Genomic DNA, 26,268 nt, shown 5'->3' with positions numbered 1-26,268 from the left:
TTGTTATATATTTTATGGTAGATAGTATAAATAAGCTTGACTATTTAAAATGTTTAAAATAAGACATTTACTATAACACACAGTGCTATATAAACTTTGAAGTACAGACTATAATATAGCAGTATAATTAACACAATATTTGTCATATACTGTACATCTGTTTATTTCCCCTGTGTGCATTTCCTTAAAGATTGCAGAATGCTTTGTCTTGGTTAGAAACAATATACAGCATGATTTAGATGTGGCCTATTATAAACAGACAGTATTTGGCCGGTGAACGGTGAATAAAGATTTAGCTTTATTTTATTACAAACATTTTTTTTCCTCCGATAATTACATTTCTAAGAAGTAATTATTAATAATGCTTGCTGTAAGCTCAGACATGACCTTTCTGGGAACTTCAAAAACTAATTAGTGGACGCAGTGTATACAGTACTTCAGGTGATGAGTCTTTGCCTTTAGTGCATTTAAACTGAAAACATGGGCTCACAATATTTCGATCTCAATTTAGAATTGTTTTTAATCTTTTGTATTAACTAACTGACTTTGTTCACAAAGCTTTATTAAAATGGCACACACATTCACCTCTCTGAAGCTCTGTGCTTTGTCTGAAGATTAAATATGAAATAGATTGGCTTTAGTCCAGCATTGCCGTCAAATCCATTATTGTTTATCCAATCATTAGTTCAAATGAATATTTCATTTTAACTGAAGATAGTGTTTACAAAGCTCTTTTAATCGGAAACATACTTTAATTATTTATTAATTTTTTTCACTTTGTAATTATTTTACGAATGTGCTTGCAAGCATCAGGGGTTTTCAATACTTATATAGCACTTTTACTCTTCATAGTTTAATTATAGTTTATCTCAGGGAAAGCAGAATAACCTCTGACACAACCTCATCCTAATTCAATTAACAAAATACAGTCTGTTTGTCTGAAAACAGCTAAAGTCAGATAAAAACAACAAAACAACTACAGTTAGATATGCTGCATGTCTGCATTCCCACGGGAAAGGTTTTGTTGTGAATGTTAGTGGGAGTTGTTTTGTGAATAAATCGGACCGATGGGAGAAGTGTTCAGGCAACCTATTTAAAAACAGGGTATTTGGCCATTTTTTAGATTGGGGACTAATTATCACTATTAACTAACTATTAACTATGACTTTTGCTTCAAACACCTTATTTGCTAGCTAGTAAGGTAGCTGTTAAGTTTAGGTATGGAGTAGGATTAAGAGATATATAATATATGCTTATGCAGAATAAGACATTAATATGTGCTTTATACTTAGTAATAAACAGCCAACATGCTATGCGATTAAGCAACTAGTTTATAATGAGAATTGGTCCCCTAATGTAAAATGTTAGTTTTGCAACTGTTTGGTGACCTTGTAATATAAAGTTTTTGCTTACATCTAAATATTATGTAAAAAAAAAAAAAAAAAAAAAAAAAACATTATCTTATGTTTTGCTTCTCAAGCATCTTATTTTAATGATGTTAAATATTTTTTTACTGGACAACAAGGAAAATATTCATTAAGAACAGTGTTGTTGTTCTGTGTGTGGACACAGAATATCTGCAGGTGTCATTAGGCCGTTTGTGCAGAGGGACTGAGCTCAGTAGTTTCAGTCCATTTGTGTGTGACTTTATTCCATTCGCACAGGATCTGCCCAGCTAAGAGAATCTTTGTTGTACAGCCTGGAGCTTCTCATTCCTTTCAGCAGTCCCCAGTGTGCTGTGTTACAACCCTGCAGACTCCCAGCCTTAATTCTTCATTAGTTTAGCCCACACAGAGAGAAAATGTTACATTATTGAACAATTGTACATGTCTTGTACTTCATTTCCATGGGGGGGGGGGGTTGTGGCACACCTCAATGTGTTTGTTCTTGAACAAAACAGAATAGACTGGAAACCCTGAAGGGAGTTTCTGTGTTGCAGCCTGGAATCAAACCATACCATGCTGGTTTCATCTGGCCAGAGGAGAACTGGCCCCCTGGCTGAGCCTAGTTTCTCCCAATTATTTATTTTTATATATATATTTTTGTTTCTGTAATTGAGGGAGTTTTGGTTCCTTGTCACTGTCGCCTTTGGCTTTCTTTGTTCTCGATATTTGCAAACCATTAACTATGACTTTTGCCTGAATAAACTCCTCATTTGCTGCTTATTATTAGTTAGTAATGTAGTCGATACGATTACATAATAATGATAATGATAACCACACCAAAAAGAAACATTTTTGTCCAGATCAAAGCAAGTAAACTAGCGGTTTGAACTTTTTGCTAGTGAACCAGAAATTGTAAACAAAACCACACATGTGCTAAGGTCATCCATTCATTGGACAGAAATTCGTACAAGAGTTTGTTTGGAACCGGACCGAGACCACCTCTTCAGCTAGGTCTCGGTGCAGTTGTTTGGTCCACACTCGAGTGCGATCGCTGTATTCACATCTGCCCTAAAGATCCACAACAAGGGGGGAACGAACTTGAATTTGATTCAATCGAACAAAACAAGAAAACTTTTCTTAATTTTATTCTTAAAGTTTGCTTGGTGCTCCACAGAGTTTGTGTGTGTGTGTGTGTGTATATATATATATATATTGTGACGAGTGGGGCGGGGCCGAGAGCCGTGGGAACGGGGCGAGGCCAGTGGAGTGATTGGAGATGAGCGACACATGCTCGACCCACCAGTCTCTCTTCCGTCACTGTCGTCACTCCTGTTTTATATCCTTCCATCTCCTGCGTGGGACTCGAGAACGGTGGGTGTATATACACATATGATAAGTCCTTGGTAAGCTTCGAATGGTAAATTTATGTGTCAGTGTTTCCAGAGGATGGCATGTCCTTAAACCATTTACTAAAATGTAACCTTGTTTCACTCTTGAAGGACTTAAAGCGTAATTTTAAATTTGCTGCAAAATTAAAGCCTGCTCATTTATATTTGAATGCAAAACCACACGTCAGCCAATGTATTGAGGTGTTTTTGAAATATGCATGCTGAGATACTCAGATGACTGTGATTTAAGGTGACTGTCTTGATGATGCTGTTTCTGTGGTTAAATAAGCCTGTGTGGGCAGTCATGCCATGGCCATTTGCATGACAGGTGCTGCTTTGCATCGTCAGCGTTTCGTTCCTGTCAATTGATCTGCAAACTACTTGTGAGGTACTGTTTACAAATTGCCTGAGGCTGGGCTCTATTGATTTAACCCTGTCTGCAATGTGTTAGTATAGCGATATGTCCCATGAGGTTCCAGTCGAGCGTCCTTGCGTGGGAGGACATAACTGCTAATATTAATTGCTAGACACAGATGCTAGTCCTGTGAACATGGATGCAGTGAGGTGGAGAGCTCAGCAGAAGTGCAGGTCAGTATAGGCAGAATGTTAATTGCTTGGAAGTTGTGATTTTCCTGCTGGTCCTGTCAGACTTGCACTTATAATATTTTTTATTGGCTTCTCTACTAAATATTTACATGTACTTTTCCCATTTTCACCAAGTCTGCATTTATTTGACCTAAAAACAAATTATTTGAGCATTAAAAACAATAATGTCAATAATGTTGTGAGATAATATTTATATTGTGAAATATGAAACATTAAATCATTCTAACCATTATATATATATATATATATATATATATATATATATATATATATATATATATATATATATATATATATATATATATATTGTGTTATAAATAGGAAGCTCAAAAGAACAGCATTTATTTGAAATAGGAATATTATAAGTCTTACTGTTGATTTTGATTTGAATTTGATATTATTGCTAAATAAATTAGTCATTTCTTTAAAAGAAAATATTACCGAGTCTGACTTTAATCTTTTGAAAAGTAAACTAGGTTTTTAATTTTCAATAATAAAAAACAAACAAAAAAGAAATTTAATATGAACAATTATTATTATTTTTTTTTTAATTTAGTCATTATTTATTTATGTTAAATTGTATTTTACTTTCATTTTGACAGCATAGTATGTCTGTGTTATGCTTTTACATGGATTAGTTCACCTAAACATTCTTATTCTGTTATTTACTCGTCCTCATGTTGTTCCAAACCCATATGACTTCCTTCTATTGTATTCAGCGGAAGAAAGAAAATCATTCAGGTTTTGAATGACAAGGTAGAGTAAATGTTAAATAAATACATCTTTGGGGGGTGAACTATCCCTTTAAGAGCTTAGAAAAATTGTGTCACTAGTAGAATATGCAGGTGGTAAATAGCTTTCTGCTGGTGGTCTTGGCTTTGACTTTCTTCTGCCTTGCACTATAACAAAAGTGTCACATCATCATCCTGAGAGGTTATAGAAACCCTTTAATTATCATCTGATAGGTTGCTCATATCCACGCGTCACCTTTGAAACTGTCTGCTAACTCCGGCTCTGCGGCAGAGTTGCGTCAGACGCATCAGATCAAGGTGAACAGATCCATGCATGAAGTGCAGAAACGGCAAGATCCGCCCGCACACTAAATGGGAATGTGCAGAATAGAGCGAGGCATTATGGGATGCTAATGGTGTCATTCTCTTTCCAGAGAGCCCGGAGAGACCCGCTTGTTTCTATTCCGCAGTGGGAAATGAGCTCTTATCTGTCCTTCTAAAGATAAGAGGCAGACCTCTCTCTCTCTCTCTCTCTCTCTCTCTCTCTCTCTCTCTCACCACTTTTCTGCTTCGTTTTTTTTTTTTTTTTTCAGATTTGAAATTTACAGAACTGTCTGTCGAGATGAGGCAGCTCACCCCAACTGTTAGAGGATGACAAACATTCTACCGCTGGTGTGAGATTCAGCATGCAAAACAAATTGTATATGACAGAAGCACTTCCTGTCACACCATGGCCTCTGAAATACCCCCACTGAAGCTTTTGAAACTACACAGTAAACAACCAAAGAACGGCAGTTGTGCTCCAGCGATTGTGATGATGGAACCTCATTGAACACTCTGCTTTGAATTTTACCACATCAGCCTTGTGTGTTTCTCACCATTTCCTGAAGTCGACATGATGAGCAATGAATCCAGAGGTCGAGGGATGTGTTGATTTATGCTGACGCAGTCAACGGCAGCGATTCTGCAATACGGCTGCATGTTTTCCCATGGTGGATAATATTTTATTGATTAGATGAGGTTTGATATTACTCACAGACATTTAGCATGCCTCGCTTGCAGTAAATATAGTTGTTATTAGTTTACATAGACGTGCTCTATAAGAGCTTGAGGATCGGAGACTGTGGATTCAGCCTCCATGGACATTGCTGGGGTTTTATATAACATTGTTTCGCAATCAAGATATAATTACTGATTTTTAGACTCACATTTGCTTTGGATCTGCTTTCCAGGGCCGCTGTTCAAACCCGGGCTATTCCTCGAAATCGATACAGAGACACTTTAAAGCATAGCAGTGTCCTTAACCACAAAACGGTTCATTTTAATTAATGAAGCTTTGTGAATCAATCAATCATACATCATAAAAACATTCCACCTGATCCCGCAGGATAGGAAATGGACAGATAATAAATGTTTAATGGCTGAAAGTGAAGGCTTGCTGTCTATTGAATTATGCCATTTTATAAATGCATCTAAGTAAAAGAGACAGAAACAGCATTTTCTCTCTCTCTCTCTCTCTTTTTTTTTTACTTGCATCAGATGCAAATCTATATGGAACAACAATTCAAGATCAGACAGTGGTATGAGTTAGATGCATAGACATACAGTGCAAGTCATTCAATGAATGTAAGGCTTCAGCTTGAATTTATGATCATGAATCAGGCTTGTCCTTCCTCACCTTTAATTATGTACACATATCTATTTGAACTGTGTAGACAGAAAGTTTACATTAATGCTTTCAACCTGTTGAAACCAAAGTGTCTGTCTGGTTAGCATGACTGAAAAGGAAGGGTTTTTTGTTTGTTCATGGTGCCTTGGTGATTTTCAAAATAGGTCACTTATGAAGGTTTTTTTCAGTTACGGTGCTGCCTTAGAAGTCAGCTCCCAATATATATATATTTTTTCCCTGGATGTAGTGAATTTCTGTATTTATATTCTAAACTGACATGACTACCTGGCTGAATTGATGATAAACCACTAAGGGCAAAACACCTATGATAAGAATGAATAAACAGTCTCATGCAAACAGCTTTCTATACACAACTTTTGGCTCTTTGATGTAGCTTGATATTAAACAATATTGATTCTCGAGTCACGTCAAAGAAAATACACACACATTCGCACACAAGTACCCCTTCCAGCCCATTAATATTTTAGATGATTTGATTACATAATGATAGTTGACTGGTACTTCAGACAGATTTGATAAGAATGAACTGAAAATGGCTGCCTTGGGTAAAACAGCCCCCAGCGCTTCTGAAGTGGATAGTTATGTAAAGGCTCTGTCATCCCAGCCTCCATGGGATGGTGTGTACCCTGTCTAATCCCAGTCTAAATATTATGCTAATGACTAGCCGGAGCCCACGATAAAATGACTCATAGTGTGCAGTGATATCTTGAGTTCATGTTTTAGACCCCTCTTGTGTATGAATATTCCTCCAAGATCCAAAGAGGAATTTATTTATTTATTTATTTTCTGAAGGTTGTTTTAGTTCCATGTTTCTGAATGCATAAAGAGTGTTATTTGTATTGCACGGACAAAGCGTGACATTTATATTGGTACAGTGCAAGTGTATGTGACAGTTTATTATTCCACATATATTTTTGTTGCATTTTTTATTCTGTCATAAGAGTCCTTTCATGAGAAACTTCAAAAACATCAAAGTCTTTTACATTCCCGCCCTCCGATTCCCCTTCATATCATGTTTTGATTGAGCAGGAAAATCATTTTCCAACACTCTCTTGTAGGGGACCGGGAAATTTTGATCTCTGTTGAGAGGATTTTTTTTTTTTTCCCACAGGTAGCTTGGCGCACTTCAGGAACTGTTGTTTTCTTCTCAACTCTGTTGTTTTATTGAGCAAATAAATCAGTAGCTGTTTTCTGTTGTTATCCGACTCAAGAGGAAAAATGAGCACAGTAGGGCAACGAATTGTTTATGCGGCACACATTAGATAAGTGTAATTAGAATTTGGTGAACAGATTTGTGTTTGGTTATTAAAGCATAGCCCTAAATTACTCGTCTAAATCATGATTGTTTGCTCCTTGCTGTTGAATAACATGTTTTCTGACACTTGTTTTTGTGTGTACTCCTGTTGTATTGTATTAGTAATTGATTTTCATCGTTTTTTTGTTGTTGTTGTGTTTTTTGTTTTTTTGCGGGTCTAACAGATGTTTGCTTCAAAGCAAATTTGGTGTTTCTTATTCTCATTGCAACTTGCTGTCATTTAAAAATAGCCAAAACCACAAGTTTTTGTATGTGTGTGTGTGTGTGTGTGTGTGTGTGTGACAACATGAGCTACATTGCAAAAGGAAAGCATTGCTAGAATAAAATGTGGCATGGCTTTTCAAAATAAATATTAACAATAACATCGCATGGAAAGGCCAACAGATAAATCTATCAACTCACTGACTGTATTCCAATCAGGGCAGCTGGTCTCATTAAATTCAGATGCAATTGGTTGAGAAAATGATTGCATCTTTGCATTGAATCTGGAGAGAATTGAAATCTAAAAGGCCAGTGTATGGGTCAAAAACTTAGTGTTACTCCACCCCAAAATGAATTTTGCCATTAATCACTTACCCCCATGTCGTTCCAAACCCCTAAATGCTTCGGAATACAAATTAAGATATTTTGGATGAAAACCTGGAGGCTTCAAACTTTCCTATAGACTGTAGGGTAAATGATTAATGACAAAATGTTCATTTTGGGATGGAGTAACCCTTTAAGTAGCTTTCAAACGGCACCAATCTTTGTCACGTGATAGATAGATAGATAGATAGATAGATAGATAGATAGATAGATAGATAGATAGATAGATAGATAGATAGATAGATAGATAGATAGATAGATAGATAGATAGATAGATAGCAAGTTAATATTTGAGCTCATATTGATATCTTTGTCTTTTCATCTTTAATGTTATTTTTGCATAATTGACAACCGTTTGAGGCATTGGTGAGATCTCTTGTGAATTCTTTTTTTTTTTTTTTTTTTTTTTTTGATGAGATCCACCTGAGAAGCAAGTCCAAGTATTGTCCGTTTAATCACCATTTTATGTTATTGATGTATAGGGGAAGCAACTGGTATTAAAAAAGGGAAATAAATTAGAAAGAAAAGAAAAGAAAAAAACTTGTTTACATGTAAAAAATCTATAGACTGTTAGTGTAATCAATTACAGTTTTCTGTCTGTGCATGCCATGAACTTACTGTGAACTTTCTGCATTCCTTCAGCTCGCCACTTGGGACCCCGTCCATGGACTGAACGGAACACTGACAGATCGGAAGCTGGAAAATAACATGCGTGGGGTCGTCCTACGGGTGGTCACTGTATTGGTACGTACCGTTACAGCTTTACCAGTAATGTCAAGTCAAGGGCTTTATACGTCATCTTAGAGCTACAGTAGTCTTCATAACTACCAAGTTTTACAAGATGTCAGTGCTCTAATATTCACTCTTGCTCAGAGATGTGTTTCTCTTTACCTCTCTAATAAAAATGACATCAAACTGACTTTATTAGGACTCTCCATGTCTCGGAGTTCCTCTGTTTGACTGGACCTCATAAGGTTGAAGTAACGCCTGAGTAATCCATATTCATTCCAGTGATCTCCAGAGATCTGTTCACATCAAGACATCCATCTCTAAGTTTATTAAGAGTGAATTTTGGGGTGCGATGAACGTAGACCAGGGGAGCTGAGAAATATTGAGATTTGAGTTTAGCTATCTTCCCTCCAGCGCTGATTTGAGTGAGTCCCTGGAGTTCTTTAAAGATTCAGAGGTTTAAATTCTTCATATCCTTGCTTTGAAGTCAGTTGAAGAAGAAAGCGGTGACGCTGCTTCTCTGCGTCTCTTCTCTCGCTCTCTTTACCCCTCTTTTGTCCTTTATTCTGTGATTTCTCAGTGTGACAGAATGCTCTGTGAATAACTTGCCTACACAAACACTAACAATGAGCAGTGAGCTGAGACTATCATGTTAATGCACTCCCCCTAGTGGCAGATGAGACAGGGGACACATGCACACACTGGCAAACTGTAGATAGGCTACTGGAGGACAGTAAGACAGTCTCATAGTTTAAATTGAGTGCTGAAACATTGTGTGGTCCAAACAATATCTGCAGACTTCTGTAAATAAGATAAATTGTGTAACATCTTACTGGTCACTGACTGCATTTTTAAATTACAGTAGATCAAATATTCAACAAAGAAAAAGATAAGCACTTGGCTGATCTGTGGAATGTATAAAAGATGAGTGATGCAATTTTTATTAAGTCAACATAAGTTCCAAGTGAAATTTGCAGACAGTGAACCAGTTGAAGTCGAACTAAGTTGTCAAACGTAATACAGTAATATCACTGCGCCTGCTGCACCCATGGTATGGCAGCAACATTTTTTGATTATTACTAGAGATGTTCCGATACCCTTTTTCTCTTCCCGATACCGATTCCGATACCTGGGCTCAGGGTATCGGCCGATACCGAGTACTGATCCGATACCTGGGTGTGTATCTGTATATACAGCTGTATATACTACTAGCCCTGTGTAAATTGCTAGAATTCTTTTTATGGTGTGCTTCAGACAGATCCCTCAATAAAACATGAACAAATACATGGTGAACTACTGTATTTATTACAGTATTTTTATTATCTAACATGAATTTGACAGTATTATTTATTTTCATATGCAAAAAAGAACTTCAAATGCAGCCAAAAATCTAACACCGCAAACTAAAAAAGGTATTTAAGTTTTACAATATAACTGTATAAAAAAACTGCAACAAATAAGTCTAGGAATATAAAAAAAGATCTATTAAAAAAAAGATCTATTAATCAGATAATCTCTTTACAACAAAACAAGTAAAAAACAAGCAACCATCTAGGCATAATTATTATTATTATAGAGACGTATTATTATTACTGTAGGCTACAACAGTAGCTTTATATATTGTCAATTTACATGTAATCCAAACATTTATTTTAATGGGCTGCCATGAAGATCTTTGAGTGTCTGTGTTTATGATATGACAGTATTCTCAAATGAAACGGTAAATTCTCATGAAGTGACGGTTTATGCGTTCGTGTCCTCATGACACACAGCAGAGACTACAAAACAGCGAGCTCTCGCGCATCTGTGCCAGTCACCCACAGAGATGTAGATTTTGCGGGAGTAATATTTAAATAGTATTTTGCAGTTTAATATTCACAGACACTAGTATATATTCGGCTACTGTCTGGAGCCCTGCGCTTTGACTTACACGGAAGCGACTGAACGCAGCTGCCGGTACTGAATATACTCGGGAGTCTGTAACTACCGGTACTACAGAGACATACTGCTAACCACTGATCTATAATATAGAAGCGGCTTCACTGTCTTTTGGCAGTTTAGAATGTGATGAGTGATCCAGTCATATATAGATCAGGGCTGCTAACGCGTTTTAATTTCTTCTTCGCTGCTCTAAACAGGGGTTGCTTGTGGCAACACAGCACAACTTCCTGTGTTTTCAATGCATTTTGAGCAGCGAAGAAGAACCGTGCAGCAGTTAGGCAAAGCTTGCGGTCATAACTAGGTCTTGTTTAAGAAAATGGTATCGGATCGGTATATGGGTTCATGTACTCGCCGATGCCGATGCCAGAATTTGTTGTGGTATCGGAGATATTTCCGATACTAGTATCGGAATCGGAACAACTCTAATTATTACGCCAGAATCAGAGCATAGTTCCCAACCATATCGGTCTAGAAAATCGCAACTTTTAATTTACCGTCGGTCTTAGTACACGATGTAACTACAGGAGAGTTTTAAATAGGAAAAATACAGAAACTCTTTGGTCATTTTTGAGGGAGATGCTAACAGTCTAATCAGATTCAATTATCTATGCTAAGCTAAGCTAAAAGAACTACCGCCAGACCCAGAGATCGGCTAAATGGATTCAAAAGTAAAAGTCAACTGTTTAACTCTAGGGGAGTTGGAAAATGAGCCTATTTAAAAAAAATAAAATAAAAATAATGGAGTGTTCCTTTATCACTTTAATTTGTAAGCTGATGTGCTGCCAAAGCCTGCAAATTAATTCGCAGGTGATAGGGAAGCCAAAGTTTTGATAGTTTTGATAGAAGGTTTGTGTGGTTCTCACTGTTATGTAACACACAGATTTGAGCCATTTTTGCCTGTAGTCTTAATGTACTGTATCATTATAGTCTTATATTGCTATCATGTCAATATTCGGCTGTATCTCTTAACAATGAAACAACAGAGTTTGTCTTTTCCATAACACCGGCTCTGAATGTGCTGCTCAAAGACCCCTGGATAATATGTTGACGACTTGTATTTGCAGATCACAGGTTTTCCAGCTGGGCATTCATTTACAGTAGTCTTTCCATAGAGACCAATTGAAGCTGTGAAGTCTTAAAGCACAGAATTGTTATTTATAGTTCAAGCATTGGATTAAAACCAGGATGGTTTCAAAAACAAAAGAAAAAAAAAAGAATAAAGATAGAGTGCCGGTGCAGTACCATAGAGCCTTGTGGTGAAGCATATGGTTAGGGAGGCGGGGAGCTTGGAGCCAAAGGACATGTTGTCTTTTGTAAAGTAATCCTTCAGGTGGATGGGGAAGGCGCATGCTCCCTGCTGGTGGCTGATGGAGCGCTCCCTTCGGTCTTACAGCTAGTTGGTAGGGGCCCGCCGGCTTCTTGCAACTTAAACTCCCCGCTGCTCCAAACTGCCCCAGTGGCAGGCGTGTCAGGATACACAACGTGCCAGCTCTGACAGCTCTTCACTAGTCTGAGAAATGTTGGTGCTGTTCCAAAGACTAAACCCATGATAAACCCATGACCCTCAATAAAACATGAACAAATACATGGTGAACTACTGTATTTATTACAGTATTTTTATTATCTAACATGAATTTGACAGTATTATTTATTTTCATATGCAAAAAAGAACTTCAAATGCAGCCAAAAATCTAACACCGCAAACTAAAAAAGGTATTTAAGTTTTACAATATAACTGTATAAAAAAACTGCAACAAATAAGTCTAGGAATATAAAAAAAGATCTATTAAAAAAAAGATCTATTAATCAGATAATCTCTTTACAACAAAACAAGTAAAAAACAAGCAACCATCTAGGCATAATTATTATTATTATAGAGACGTATTATTATTACTGTAGGCTACAACAGTAGCTTTATATATTGTCAATTTACATGTAATCCAAACATTTATTTTAATGGGCTGCCATGAAGATCTTTGAGTGTCTGTGTTTATGATATGACAGTATTCTCAAATGAAACGGTAAATTCTCATGAAGTGACGGTTTATGCGTTCGTGTCCTCATGACACACAGCAGAGACTACAAAACAGCGAGCTCTCGCGCATCTGTGCCAGTCACCCACAGAGATGTAGATTTTGCGGGAGTAATATTTAAATAGTATTTTGCAGTTTAATATTCACAGACACTAGTATATATTCGGCTACTGTCTGGAGCCCTGCGCTTTGACTTACACGGAAGCGACTGAACGCAGCTGCCGGTACTGAATATACTCGGGAGTCTGTAACTACCGGTACTACAGAGACATACTGCTAACCACTGATCTATAATATAGAAGCGGCTTCACTGTCTTTTGGCAGTTTAGAATGTGATGAGTGATCCAGTCATATATAGATCAGGGCTGCTAACGCGTTTTAATTTCTTCTTCGCTGCTCTAAACAGGGGTTGCTTGTGGCAACACAGCACAACTTCCTGTGTTTTCAATGCATTTTGAGCAGCGAAGAAGAACCGTGCAGCAGTTAGGCAAAGCTTGCGGTCATAACTAGGTCTTGTTTAAGAAAATGGTATCGGATCGGTATATGGGTTCATGTACTCGCCGATGCCGATGCCAGAATTTGTTGTGGTATCGGAGATATTTCCGATACTAGTATCGGAATCGGAACAACTCTAATTATTACGCCAGAATCAGAGCATAGTTCCCAACCATATCGGTCTAGAAAATCGCAACTTTTAATTTACCGTCGGTCTTAGTACACGATGTAACTACAGGAGAGTTTTAAATAGGAAAAATACAGAAACTCTTTGGTCATTTTTGAGGGAGATGCTAACAGTCTAATCAGATTCAATTATCTATGCTAAGCTAAGCTAAAAGAACTACCGCCAGACCCAGAGATCGGCTAAATGGATTCAAAAGTAAAAGTCAACTGTTTAACTCTAGGGGAGTTGGAAAATGAGCCTATTTAAAAAAAATAAAATAAAAATAATGGAGTGTTCCTTTATCACTTTAATTTGTAAGCTGATGTGCTGCCAAAGCCTGCAAATTAATTCGCAGGTGATAGGGAAGCCAAAGTTTTGATAGTTTTGATAGAAGGTTTGTGTGGTTCTCACTGTTATGTAACACACAGATTTGAGCCATTTTTGCCTGTAGTCTTAATGTACTGTATCATTATAGTCTTATATTGCTATCATGTCAATATTCGGCTGTATCTCTTAACAATGAAACAACAGAGTTTGTCTTTTCCATAACACCGGCTCTGAATGTGCTGCTCAAAGACCCCTGGATAATATGTTGACGACTTGTATTTGCAGATCACAGGTTTTCCAGCTGGGCATTCATTTACAGTAGTCTTTCCATAGAGACCAATTGAAGCTGTGAAGTCTTAAAGCACAGAATTGTTATTTATAGTTCAAGCATTGGATTAAAACCAGGATGGTTTCAAAAACAAAAGAAAAAAAAAAGAATAAAGATAGAGTGCCGGTGCAGTACCATAGAGCCTTGTGGTGAAGCATATGGTTAGGGAGGCGGGGAGCTTGGAGCCAAAGGACATGTTGTCTTTTGTAAAGTAATCCTTCAGGTGGATGGGGAAGGCGCATGCTCCCTGCTGGTGGCTGATGGAGCGCTCCCTTCGGTCTTACAGCTAGTTGGTAGGGGCCCGCCGGCTTCTTGCAACTTAAACTCCCCGCTGCTCCAAACTGCCCCAGTGGCAGGCGTGTCAGGATACACAACGTGCCAGCTCTGACAGCTCTTCACTAGTCTGAGAAATGTTGGTGCTGTTCCAAAGACTAAACCCATGAATCCCTGCAGTCTCAATACACCAAGACACATGTTTTTGATTCACTCAACAGTGGATCATAGCTGCATGAGAGAATCTTTACAATGTCTGTAGAAGATGGAAGAAGACTAAAGTAGTATAGTATATTCATATCAATTAATAATCAAGTAATATATATGAATTTTCTTAATGAATGCATATACTCATATAGATTTTTATTTTTATATATAAAAAATATAGTAAATTATTAATTCATAAACTTTATAGTAGTTTGGGGGATTATCATATAACATTTTAGAACATAAACTTCGTTACCACTAGTTTACCACAAAATGAAAATTTGCTGAAATTATAGATTTACCCTCATGCCTCCATCTAGATGAGTTTGTTTCTTCATTGGAACAGATGGAACAGATGATTGGATAAATTTAGCATTACATCACTTTCTCACCAGTGGATCGTGGATCAGCAGTGAATGGGTGCCATCAGAAAGATAGTCCAAACAGCTGATAAAAACATTGCAGTAATGCAGAAGTAATCCACACAACTCCATTCCATCAGTTGACATCTTGTGAACTGAAAAGCTGCATGTTTGTACAAATCAAATCCATCATTAAGGTGTTTTAACTTTAAACTAGTTCTTCTGATTAAAGTCTGATTCCACACTCCATAATAAATTATTTCTCTAGTGGAAAAGTTCTTCCCCTTTTAATGAAGAGTTTATGATGAAGTCCCATCTTAATAACGAACATGTTTATTACAAACACAGCATTTCACTTCACTAGGTTTCAATTGATGGACTCATCTGGATTATTGTGGTTTTTATTATCTATTTGGACTTTTATAGCCTGAGGGTGAGTAAATTGTCAGCAAATTTTCAATTTTGGATGAGCTTTTCCTTAAACAAATAAGCTTCACTGACACACACACACACGCACAGCAACAATATTTACAGGATGATGTTAATGTTAGCAACATACATCACTTTAGCCTGTGTTGATCCATATCGATTTCCATAGAAGTGGCAGAGATTGTCCACAAGATCCATGTGAATTTGAATCTCTGCATGTGTAGTTGTGTGGAAGGGATAGCCGTATAATGAGAGAGGGAATCGATGCAACATGGTTTGAACACGGGAGTGGGGAGCTGTACCCCTTCTCAATAAGAGCGAGGCTTCATCTCAGTGTAGATAAAAGCCACACTGGAGGAATCCTGTTAAAAGCATCATTGTCGCTGTACTTTTGCCCCCAGTCAAGTGCTACAGATATTCTTCAGATGGTGCTGATGGCCGATTGGGAGAATCCGGCTGGGGTCTCGCTCAGGCCCCTCAGAGGGAAGTCTGATATATGGCACCTCTTGGCTGTAGTGCGAGTTGGCATGCATATCCTCACTTCCTCTAATAGCTTATTGAGCGAGGGGGGTCTGGTGAGGATTAGAAAGCGCTGGCTTAATGTGCAGGCTGCATGCAGTCAATAACGCTCCTTCCATGATAAATCTGCCTGACATATTCCCAGAAACACTTCAGACATCAATAGGGATTTGTTTAAGAGAATATGAAAAAATAAACAGCAGGCTATTATTTTCACTGGGCCGCTGGAGCCACACTAGTGTGGTATTTGATTGGGATGGTTTGTGAGCGGAGCTGCTGGAGACTTTGGAAGGAGATTTTTGCTGTTCACATGATTGTTGGTCATTGGCATTCAGCAACTGTGTTAAATACAGCCATTCAGGCCTGAGAAAGCTCCTTGCTAAGTTGAGCTCCTCCAGGTTCAGACTTTGCAAGACTGTGTTCAGCAATTGTTTTTAGTGCTGATAAACAAGGGTATGTAATTCACTGGTGTTGTCAAAAGTGTTTGGAATATCATGCTAGTGTGATTTCTTATGAACTTAAACAAAATGTTATAGTTTGTGATTTTCAGTTAGCTATGAATTCAACTAGATTCAGACTTCATGATGTTAAAAAATAAATAAATAAATAAATAAATAAAAAACCTCAGCTTTTGCTCAGTTTATGTTCCATCCGGTCGGTGATTTATTTAATTTAGACTAAAGCCTTTTTTTCCACAGATAAGGGAAAGGAGGTGTTTTTTTTTTTATTTTTTTTTTTTTTTAACAAAATAAGGACCTGTTCCTCACACAGATTATATGGCTTCAGAAGATTTTTTTAACCCTTTTGGAGTTTTCAAAATTGACATGAAAGTAGTTCTATAGAAAAAAAAGGAGCTTTTAATTTCTTTAAAAATCCTATTTTTGTGTTCCATAAAAAGGTTTAATTTGATAAATTTTGAATGGAATACTTTTTTGTCATCTTCTTCAGGTTCTGTTTGGAATGTTCCACACATAATAGGCTGTTCTTTTAGATCTTAAGATGTTAAGAGCTTGAATATGAGAGTAAAAATGTTAATTGTGAAATGTTGAATGAATATGGATATTGGGAGGTATATTTTGGTGTGGGGCTACCTTTGGTCTTTTTAGTTTTGATCAAATGCTTAAATGAACCACACTGAGATACTTAAATCTAGTTCTGAAAACTTCTTCCGTTTGTAATTTGTAATTTTCGGTTTTTTCCATTACTCTTCAGAACCCAGTGTTGTGGCCCTCAAGTTGATCTTAAAGAGTCCTCTCTTTTAGAATAGTGAGAGAATAGTGCAAATGTACACTGCCATGCTGCCATGCCATGCTTCCACAGTTTTGGGAACTTGTTTTTCCTTGAGTCTTTTCACAGTTCTGTGTAACATGCAGCATTGTTGCCATTACTGAGGATGTTTCCACTGCTTACAGGGAGTCCTCTCTAAACCATCTCCTAATAAAAATTCTCTGTGTGACCTTCAGTACTCTCCAGAGCCAGTATGGCAGTGTATGACAATGTTTGTATGAAACACCAGTAGGCCCAAGGCTCAGACTAAATCCAAATCGCATCATATCCACCTCTACAATAGTCTGCCAAGCTGGTTTTGGAGATCCAAGGAGACTCCACTCGTCTTTATCAGTGGAGAACGACTAATTGATTCAAATAGCGGCCGGTCTCGCTGCTTCAGAAGAATGGTTTCCTCCGCCATAGGCAGAGCTAATGCAAGATGAGTGTGAATCTGGGTATATATTTTTCATTTAAAATCCTTTTCGTTAAGACTTAATTTCTTTGATGTGAGCACAGTAAAACCTTAAATCCCTAATTGAGCATTAGGGATCTTATGAGTCAGTCAAAACCCACTATGAATAATTTATGACTGACAAGCACCATCAAGTTAAGTAATGTTTTGATAAATGTGAATCTTTTTATAGAACTGAGAGAGAATGGTTTGTTCGCACCCCTTTCCTATTGAATTTGATGTGTTTGTTATTATTTCTGAGTATTCATGCCTTAATTTCCATTCCAAGAACTTATGAGCTAAACTGAAGTGTTTGAAGTGAATCATGTAAATGTCTGGAGAAACTCTGCTTTCAGTACTTTATTATGATAATGTCGGGATGCTAATAAATTAGCATGTCATTACTGAGGAAGTGCAGTTATGGCTGATCTTGTCCTGATGTGACAGTGAGAGAGATCATCACTAGAATGTTCTTTAGACCAAAAGTACCATTAAATTTTTTTTACCTTTTTTTTTTTTAATTGACATTATCGTTATCATAGCATTATTATAAAAATAATTTGTAGATTTTATATATTACATATAAATATATCAAAATGGGAATAGAAAGAAAACATATAATATATATAATAAAATATGTATTATTATTTACTTATTATTATACTTATTATTATTATTTATTATTACTAGCTTTCTATTTTTTTTCTATTATATCAACTATTTTTTTTTCTTTGTGTGTGTGTGTGTATAATAAGGTATATATAATATACCTTGCTATGCACACTGTGTTAGGCTAACCGAGACTTGTCATTTGCACTTATATATTGTTGCTCTTTTGTTAGTTTTGATTGCTTCCATTGTCCTCATTTGTAAGTCACTTTGGATAAAAGAGTCTGTTAAATGACTAAATATAAATGTAAAATAAATATGCATATTTTAAAGAATAATTTATGTGGTCTTGATAATGTTCATTTTGAAAATATGCATCTACAATTATTCTATGCTTTGTCCTTCTGTCTAAACAGGTTATTTATTTGTCAAGAGAACACTGTCATCTCATATTTATACAAATAATACTAAAATTCTGGGGTTCCTTTAGTTCCTCTCTGGCTGAATTTCCCACCCGTAACTTTGTGAGGTCAGCCCAGATCCTCCTGTATTCCCTGAAAAGATTCACTCGTCTACCCTAAAAACAGAGCTATTCATATTTACTCTCCTCACATTACTCTTGATTGGATATGACGTGGCACTAATTCCCTTCAGACTTTTTTCTCAGAATTATTCCAGCTCATAAAAGGTGGTTAAAGCCAAGTGACATTAAGCTTCAGCCCATATACAGCGACATTGCCTCCTGCTGAAAATAAAATCAAATTATGAGCATTAGCTAAGCTGCTGTAGGAGCTTTTGCATCTGCTTCAGGTAAACACTTTTGTCAGCTCCAGGAACAGATCTGCCACCCTCTGTGTTTTCAGTAGACTATTTATGATACCTCACTGACTCTAAAACCGGTGCCCTCACTTACCTCAGTGTCTGTAGGCATTAACGTTGGACTGTTTTTGTATGTGTGGCATAATACTCTGCATTTGTTTTTGTTGCTTTAAGCTCAATGGTTTAGTCCCTTTATATTATGATTTTATGATTTTTCTGCTGTTGCTCTTTCCAGGAAGAGCCATTTGTGATGATCTCAGAAAATGTGCTTGGGAAACCTAAGAACTACCAGGGGTTCTCAATCGATGTACTGGATGCTCTGGCCAACTACCTTGGCTTCAAGTACGAGATCTACGTGGCCCCTGATCACAAATACGGCAGCCAGCAGGCTGATGGGACCTGGAATGGCCTTATTGGAGAACTGGTTTTTAAGGTAAGACATTTATCTGGGATGTGCAAAGCTGTGAATTTAAAGTGAATGTAGCTTCATCCTTATGAAGCTGATTTGGAACAACAGAAGAGACATGTATTGTCTGGGAAATTAATTGTATTTCAACCCTAGTCCTCAAAAGTCCTCAAAATCAATAAACGTGAAATCTGTCTGTCTGTCCGTCTGTCTGACTTCAAACTTCAGTATTAATTGCTGAAAAAGTCTGCTTTTTAATGTGTACTGTATATACACTACATGGTCAAAACTATGTGAACACCCCTTATAATAATGAGAATATAATTAATTAATTAATGCAAAAAAATCTAGCATATACTCTTACAATCTGATTAGACAAACTTACTTTTTATTGGATTAAAAACTGCGTCGACATATTGTATATGAAAAAACAATCTTTTAATACTTGTTTAAAGCTGAAAGGACCATTTCAAACTATTTTAATGATGCAAAATCATTTTAGCACCGTCAGCACTGCCTTTGATTTGCATAACATAATACAGTCTGGCTGAATGCTGCAGACTTATGTGCTTTCCATTGGCTTTCTCTGACTATCCTGGGCTTTTCAATTTCCCTGGTATTCCCAAACAGTCTGCACTACTTTGATAAAGAAGAGCGCAGATTTCTTACATTTGAATGAGGGAAAACCTCATACTGAAATGTTGTCCGCTGGCAGATAAACAAAAGGCAAATCTCACAGCAGTGAGAGGTCAGATACACATTTTCAGGGCCATTACTTCAAACCTCCCGCTGTTTTCTATTCCACAGCTTCTTCGGTTCTGCGACACACCTCCATCCCTACTGCTTCCTGCACAGAGAATATTCCTCACCACTGTTCGGTCAGAGGAACAGAAACATAAGCACAGTGTACTGCTGCTTATCTTCATTTCCAGAGAGATAGACCAAAATGCAAGGAAAATATTAAGGAGCACAAATCCCACTGTTACGGCGGTCTCTGTTGACACATTGTTTTCCAGCAACTTCAAAACCGTATGCTTTCATGATACACGAGACCTTTGATGTTTTATTGCAATTCGGGTATTTCAGCAAAAGAGTTTTTAATTTTTAGTTCGTTTTTTGTGTTCTAATCATGTGTAAAAAAAAAACAGGTTATGATACAACAGGCCAGGACAGAGAGAAGATTTTGTTTTTTCTTTATAATACAAATGTTTGAGGAGTTGTTTTCTTCAGCAAATATGCATTCAATTGATGACTGAAGTAACAGTGAAGGCTTACATTATGAAAAAAAAAGAAAATTAAATAAAAAATGTCTTGAATGTTTTTAAAAATCCTGAAAAAAAGAAAATTGTCACAGTTTTCGAAGGATCATGTGACAAACGAGTCAATGGCTGCTGAAAATCCAGCTTTTTCACTGAAGGAATAAATTATATTTTCAAATGTATTAACAGAAAACAGTTATTTTCAAATGTAATAATATTTCACAATATTAACATTTAACTGTATTTTAAAACAAATAAATGCAGTCTGGGTGAGCATGGTATACTTTAAAAAGCATTAAAAAATCTTACACACTTTTGAACATTATGGATATTTTTATATAGTGCATTATTTACACCTAAACACTTGTGTAGATGCACACACAAAACAATATTCTTTTGTGCTGAGTTTTACTTGGAATATCATTATCAATCTGTATGCACATACAGTAAATTATTTTTGCAGCATACATAAACATTTCTGCTTTTCTAAGCACTTTTTACTTGGCAGACCATGAAATTAGCAGATTTAGTAAGCAGTGAGTTAATTGTGTGTGTGTGTGTGTGTGGAGTGAAACGACATCTGTAATTGCCCCTTGTGGGATTAATAAAGTAGTAAACTAAACTATCAGGGACTAGTGCTTACTTGATTTAAGTGATGTTTTTCTTCTTACACAGTTGCTGGAGATAAGTCATTTGTTGATCAAGTTACAAGATCATCAATATGTGTCATCCAGCTAAGCTCATGTAAAAAAAAAAAAAAAAATTATATATATATAATATACACTCCCATTTAAGTGACACGACATTCAGCCAAGTATGATGACCCATACTCAGGATTCGTGCTCTGCATTTATGCACCCATCCAAAGTGCACACACACAGAGCAGTGAACATACACACACACTGTGAGAGCACACCCGTAGCAGTGGGCCCAGGGAGCAGTTGGGGGTTCAATGCCTTGCTCAAGGGCACCTAAGTCGTGTAATTGCTGGTCTGAGATTCGAACCCACAACCCTAGGGTTAGGAGTCAAACTCTCTAACCACTAGGCCACGACTTCCCCATTTGTTGAAAACGTTGACCTGTGTCAATTTGCATAAGCCAGCAACTGACATTTTTTACAACATACTATTTTCACAAATAAGTGGTGAATTTATTAAAGCTCTTAGTACTCTTCCAACAACTCCACAAAAGGTCTTTTTTTTAAAGTGTACCATAATTGATACAATAGACAAAATCACCAAGTATCATGAAAGTATCATCAATATAGCTTTCATTTCATTTCGTTTGATCATAATCATAATGCAGTTAACACTGGATAAATATCACAGCTATTACGGATATTATGTCAATTTGCTTAACAATAAAATGTTTTCATTCAGCACCTCTAAGGGCGGTTTGAAACGTGTTTTTTATTGTTTGCTGTTGAATTAACTTCTGAACTACTCTTACTAAACTGACTAACTAAAACTTTGTTCCATAAATGCTCTTTTTGAACTAGGGAAAGAGTTTTGAGCTGACGTTTGAGGGTTAATAGTATCAGATTAATACTATCTTTTCATTTAATTTAATTTGATGTAATTTGAATTAATTTATCTCAAAATGTCCCAGGAAATTCGTTTCTTTTATGACGCCTTAAAATGAAGTCAGAATTGAAGAAAAAGTTTAGTAGCTTTCTATTAGGTGTACCACTTACATAAAGTCAGTCTATCCTGTTCTCATTATGTTTTCTATTCTGAAAGTATCATTTGTCAGGCCCTTTTTATAAAGCAGGCATTCTGGTATTACTAAGTTTCTAGGTCGAGACAATCAGAGAGGTACTTGTTATGTAGATTAAGATTTAGGAAGTGATCTGGGCCGCCGGATGCTTCTCTAACCCTGCTCAAACACAGAGGTCCTGTGGGGGTCCTTGACCTCTGAAGGTGGTCAGGCAGGTTAATGGGAGTCAGACAGGTGACACCGGCTCTCGCGCTATGATAATGACATGCCTTTGTTCTGCCGATGGTAATGTCTCTCGACAGGAGCTCTCTCAGCCTGCAGAGGTCTCATCTAATCTCACCGCTGCAGTGCGCACCTAGTCACAATCATTTCCAGAACTGCCAAAAAAGACAGAAAACACAAATTAGAAGTTGTTTAGCATTTATTAAATGATGTTGAAGCAATTTTGGCAGCAGACAGTGTTGCCCCAGTATTCATTAGAGGAAGATGTGGATATATATATTTTTTATTTATTTACAATGTCTTTAAATGTTATTTCTCTGTGTTTCTGTGGCAGAGAGCAGATGTAGGTCTGTCAGCCCTGACCATCACTCCTGAGCGGGAGAGCGTGGTAGACTTCACCACTCGCTACATGGACTACTCCGTCGGTGTGTTGCTGAGGAAGGCAGAGAGGACGGTGGATATGTTTGCATGCCTGGCCCCTTTCGACCTGTCTCTGTGGGCTTGTATAGCTGGCACAGTGCTGCTGGTGGGAACTCTGGTGTATCTCCTCAACTGGTTGAACCCTCCCAGACTGCCGATGGGCTCGGTCTCCTCCACGACCCTCTACAACTCCATGTGGTTTGTCTACGGCTCCTTCGTTCAGCAGGGTGAGTTTGTGTCTGAGCGTATGATATGCTTTGTGTTGAATGAAGAAAGCAGATTCAAGAGTGAGAAAAGGAGAGATATAGAGAACAGCAGGGCAGAGAGATAATTTTAAGTGCTCACTTTCTTTTTAAAGTGTGTCTGTGTGTAATGGTAGATGTGTGCGCCAAAGATTATATATGACAAAAGGAGAAAAAAATAAACGGAGAAAGAAGGAGTCAATGGAAAGTTGAAATTATACGCAAATCATATCTGCACTTTCTGGTTTTCTTTCCAATTCTTAAAGGGTCGAAAGCTGTTTTTCGGACAAAAGATGGAAAAATCGAAAAGTGGGAGCTGGGAAGGGGAGGGGTAATCTTCAGAAATGGCAAACGAGAAGAAAGGAAGAAAGAAAGTTGAGGGAAACCGCGTCAGTTGCTGTCAGGGTTTTCTATCCTCCACATGTTGAGCAAACATCAATTGATGTCATTAATTACCAGCAATATTTTGCCATGTTTTGCTACCGACTGTTTGTGAAAGCGCAAAGGCCAATTCCAGTGTTACAGATGTGACATTTGCAGTCACGATGGGAAATGGAGCTTCTGAGAGAAAGTACTAATTGTAGCAAACCATTTGAATGCTTTTTTTCTAAACCCCTGCAGATCTCGCTGCGGATTTGCTTTCTCATTTTAGAGAGATTAACTTGCAGTATGGACAAAAATGAAGATATATTGCTTGTATGTACTCTGTGATTTCAAGAATCCGATAACAACAATACCTGCAGGATGAAAGTTCGGCTGTCCATAGAAAAGACTTTGTTTGTGATTACTTGTGATTATTGTCTTTTTAGGGAAATATGGGTATGATTAGTTGTAAAAACCTAAGCGGCTCTTCACACAGGAGGTCTTCTAAATCTGTGCTTTTATTTAATGTTCATATGTGCCAGACTGATATCCTTGGCTATATGCATTACACATCTCTAAGTATATTGAATGTGTTTGATATTTTGAGCTGTTTTTAGAACACATATTGTTTTCATTTGTCATGCATCTAGCAGCGAGACTCATGTTTCTGGATGAATCTGATAGTGTGTGATTCTCAGTTGTTTAGTATATGATGCCCAATTTTACTTTCTAACCCTTTAAAAATAGGCAAATACACAATGTTTAGTTTTTTAACATCTGTTCTGATTTTAAATGTTGTGTAGTGTATTCCAGTTTTTAGTTTTAAAGCAAGCAAACAATCAGATGAACCTGGGACAGGATAAGTATTTTGAGAAAGTGTTTGCATTACAGGTAAACAGTATAAATTACAGTTTACCAGTATAAACAAATTACAAATGGTCTATAGGAGAAAATGTATGCCTTCTTCATGTGTGCCTTCGGCTCAGTTTTGTTTTGTTTCCTATTAATATTTTTAAACACAAGAATGCGAAAATGGCCAAATAGATGTATAAACATGACCGTGCAAGATGCTAATTGAGAATATAAAATAGAATAATAATAATAATAATAATAATAATAATAATAATTATCATAATTTACCATCCAACATGGCTTAAACACCTTGTGTGGGGTATAAACAATAAAATTTACTTTAAAAATGATATTAGAAAACATGAATGCAGTAAAATTGAGACCTAAACAAAGTTACATTCCTTGGGTAAACACTTCATTATCCATTGGATATTTCCAACAGATATTGATATTTGCATGGAATTGTACTTGACCAAAAATCAGTGAATTTACATGAGCTGGTTATAATGACGATGATTATAATAAGACAGCATAATTGCTCCCTTGTATCTGGGTCCATTTCTCATCTAATTGCAATCTATGCTTCTTTTTGAACTGCGCTCATTACGGTGAGAAATCAGTAAATTAATGCACTTTCATCAGACCACTGAACTGAGTTCGGTGTCTTTTCAGGCTGAAATTGTTTAGATGGAGCTGATTACATGCTGTGGAATAGGCTACAGCACCAGAATCAAACTGATACGCAAACGGATACACACAATTGTGCTGTGTGCTTACATGCATTCCCCCAACCACTTAAAACATCACTATCATCCTTTGTCTTGCAGCCGTATTTGATGTTTTGCAGAGAGCTGGTTGTACAAATACACCCAATCTCTAAAACAAGAGCGAAGGGAACGGGGAGAGAAGGGACGTAGCTGGAATGGCATAGCTGGAGTCGCTCTCTTTGATGAGTCACTTTCATCTGCCTCACAAAAACCTCTGCCTCTCTCCTCTGACACTTCTTGACTTTTTGTTTTTTATAGATCCCCCTTAAATAAATATCATTTTAACATTCATTTCTTTGCTGTGTCTTTCTGTACGTCTTATACAGAGAGAATGAATTGCCATGAGAATTGCGTGTGAGCAATTTCATTGTGTTGGACCTTTGCGGCTAATAATAATATTAACGGAACATCCTCAGGTCAAAGTCAGTTGACTCAACTTGTGGCATAATGTAGATTACCAAAAAAAAACACCTTTATATATGCCTTTAAATGTTAAAATACTAACAAATATAGTTTCACAAATACAGACTTTTTTGTCTTTTTTTAGAACATCTTTTAAATCCTTGAAGATTTTCCAAAATGTTTCTTTATCTGTGTGTGTTTGTAAGTAAAAGGGGTAGATTTGTAATTAATGCCAAGCTCCCTGATGTCTTAAGCTTACCAAAGGAACCGCATTAATTAACTGAGAAAAAGCATTTGTGCTTTAAGATCTTTGAAGCCGACTGCTGATCACTCTGTAACCTTTCTTGCATGTATTGTAGCTTTGGAATGAACTGTAATTCACTTTTTTTTCCTCTTTTTTTAATGCCCTGTAATCTTTAGAAGCACTTTAACGAACAGCACTTTTACTGCACTGTATCATTATAGATACTGCAATGATTAGGGGTGCAAAATATGACATCATCAGTATGTTTTGTTAGAATCATATTTTTCTTTTTTAAATTAATATACAGAACGGGCATGGGCAGCTATGGAAGGACTTCCAAGGTTTAAGACCCAAATGTGTTTAGTAAAGCCCCGGAAGTTATTATTATTATTATTATTATTATTATTATTATTATTATTATTATTAGTAGTAGTAGTATTATTATTATTAGTATTATTATTAGTATTATTGCCTTATGTAACCTACAATGTTTTCACAAATAAAATAATTTAAAGCCAAAATTTGTTCTGGAAATCAAATATTTGTAGTTGTAGTTCAGCAGAAAAAAATGAAAGCTCATGTAAATTTTAAAAAACCTTACAGAAAATCTTTTTTTTATTTTTTTTTTTTATTTATGTCTTCTAAATACTAAACAATTAAAAGTAAAATTTCTGGACATTGGTCATACTGTATAGAATGCTCAGACTATAGAAGTTTA

General features: G+C 36.7%; 1 protein-coding gene across 2 annotated transcripts in view; it reads left to right on the top strand.

Moving 5' to 3' along the window:
• The window catches only part of LOC113096327 (glutamate receptor ionotropic, delta-2-like), a 148,844-nt gene that overhangs the window by 50,240 nt on the left and 72,336 nt on the right, over positions 1–26,268 (top strand). For both annotated transcript variants that reach the window (XM_026261680.1, XM_026261681.1), the window contains exons 7-9: positions 8,343–8,444; positions 18,893–19,090; positions 22,595–22,907. In XM_026261680.1, coding sequence (XP_026117465.1) covers positions 8,343–8,444; positions 18,893–19,090; positions 22,595–22,907 — 613 coding nt within the window. The remainder of the gene's footprint in view (positions 1–8,342; positions 8,445–18,892; positions 19,091–22,594; positions 22,908–26,268) is intronic.

Source organism: Carassius auratus, unplaced genomic scaffold, assembly GCF_003368295.1.
Source record: "Carassius auratus strain Wakin unplaced genomic scaffold, ASM336829v1 scaf_tig00215912, whole genome shotgun sequence".
Lineage (NCBI taxonomy): Eukaryota > Metazoa > Chordata > Actinopteri > Cypriniformes > Cyprinidae > Carassius > Carassius auratus.
The sequence above is the reverse complement of the archived record's forward strand: the minus strand, read 5'-3'. Positions and strand labels throughout refer to the sequence as shown.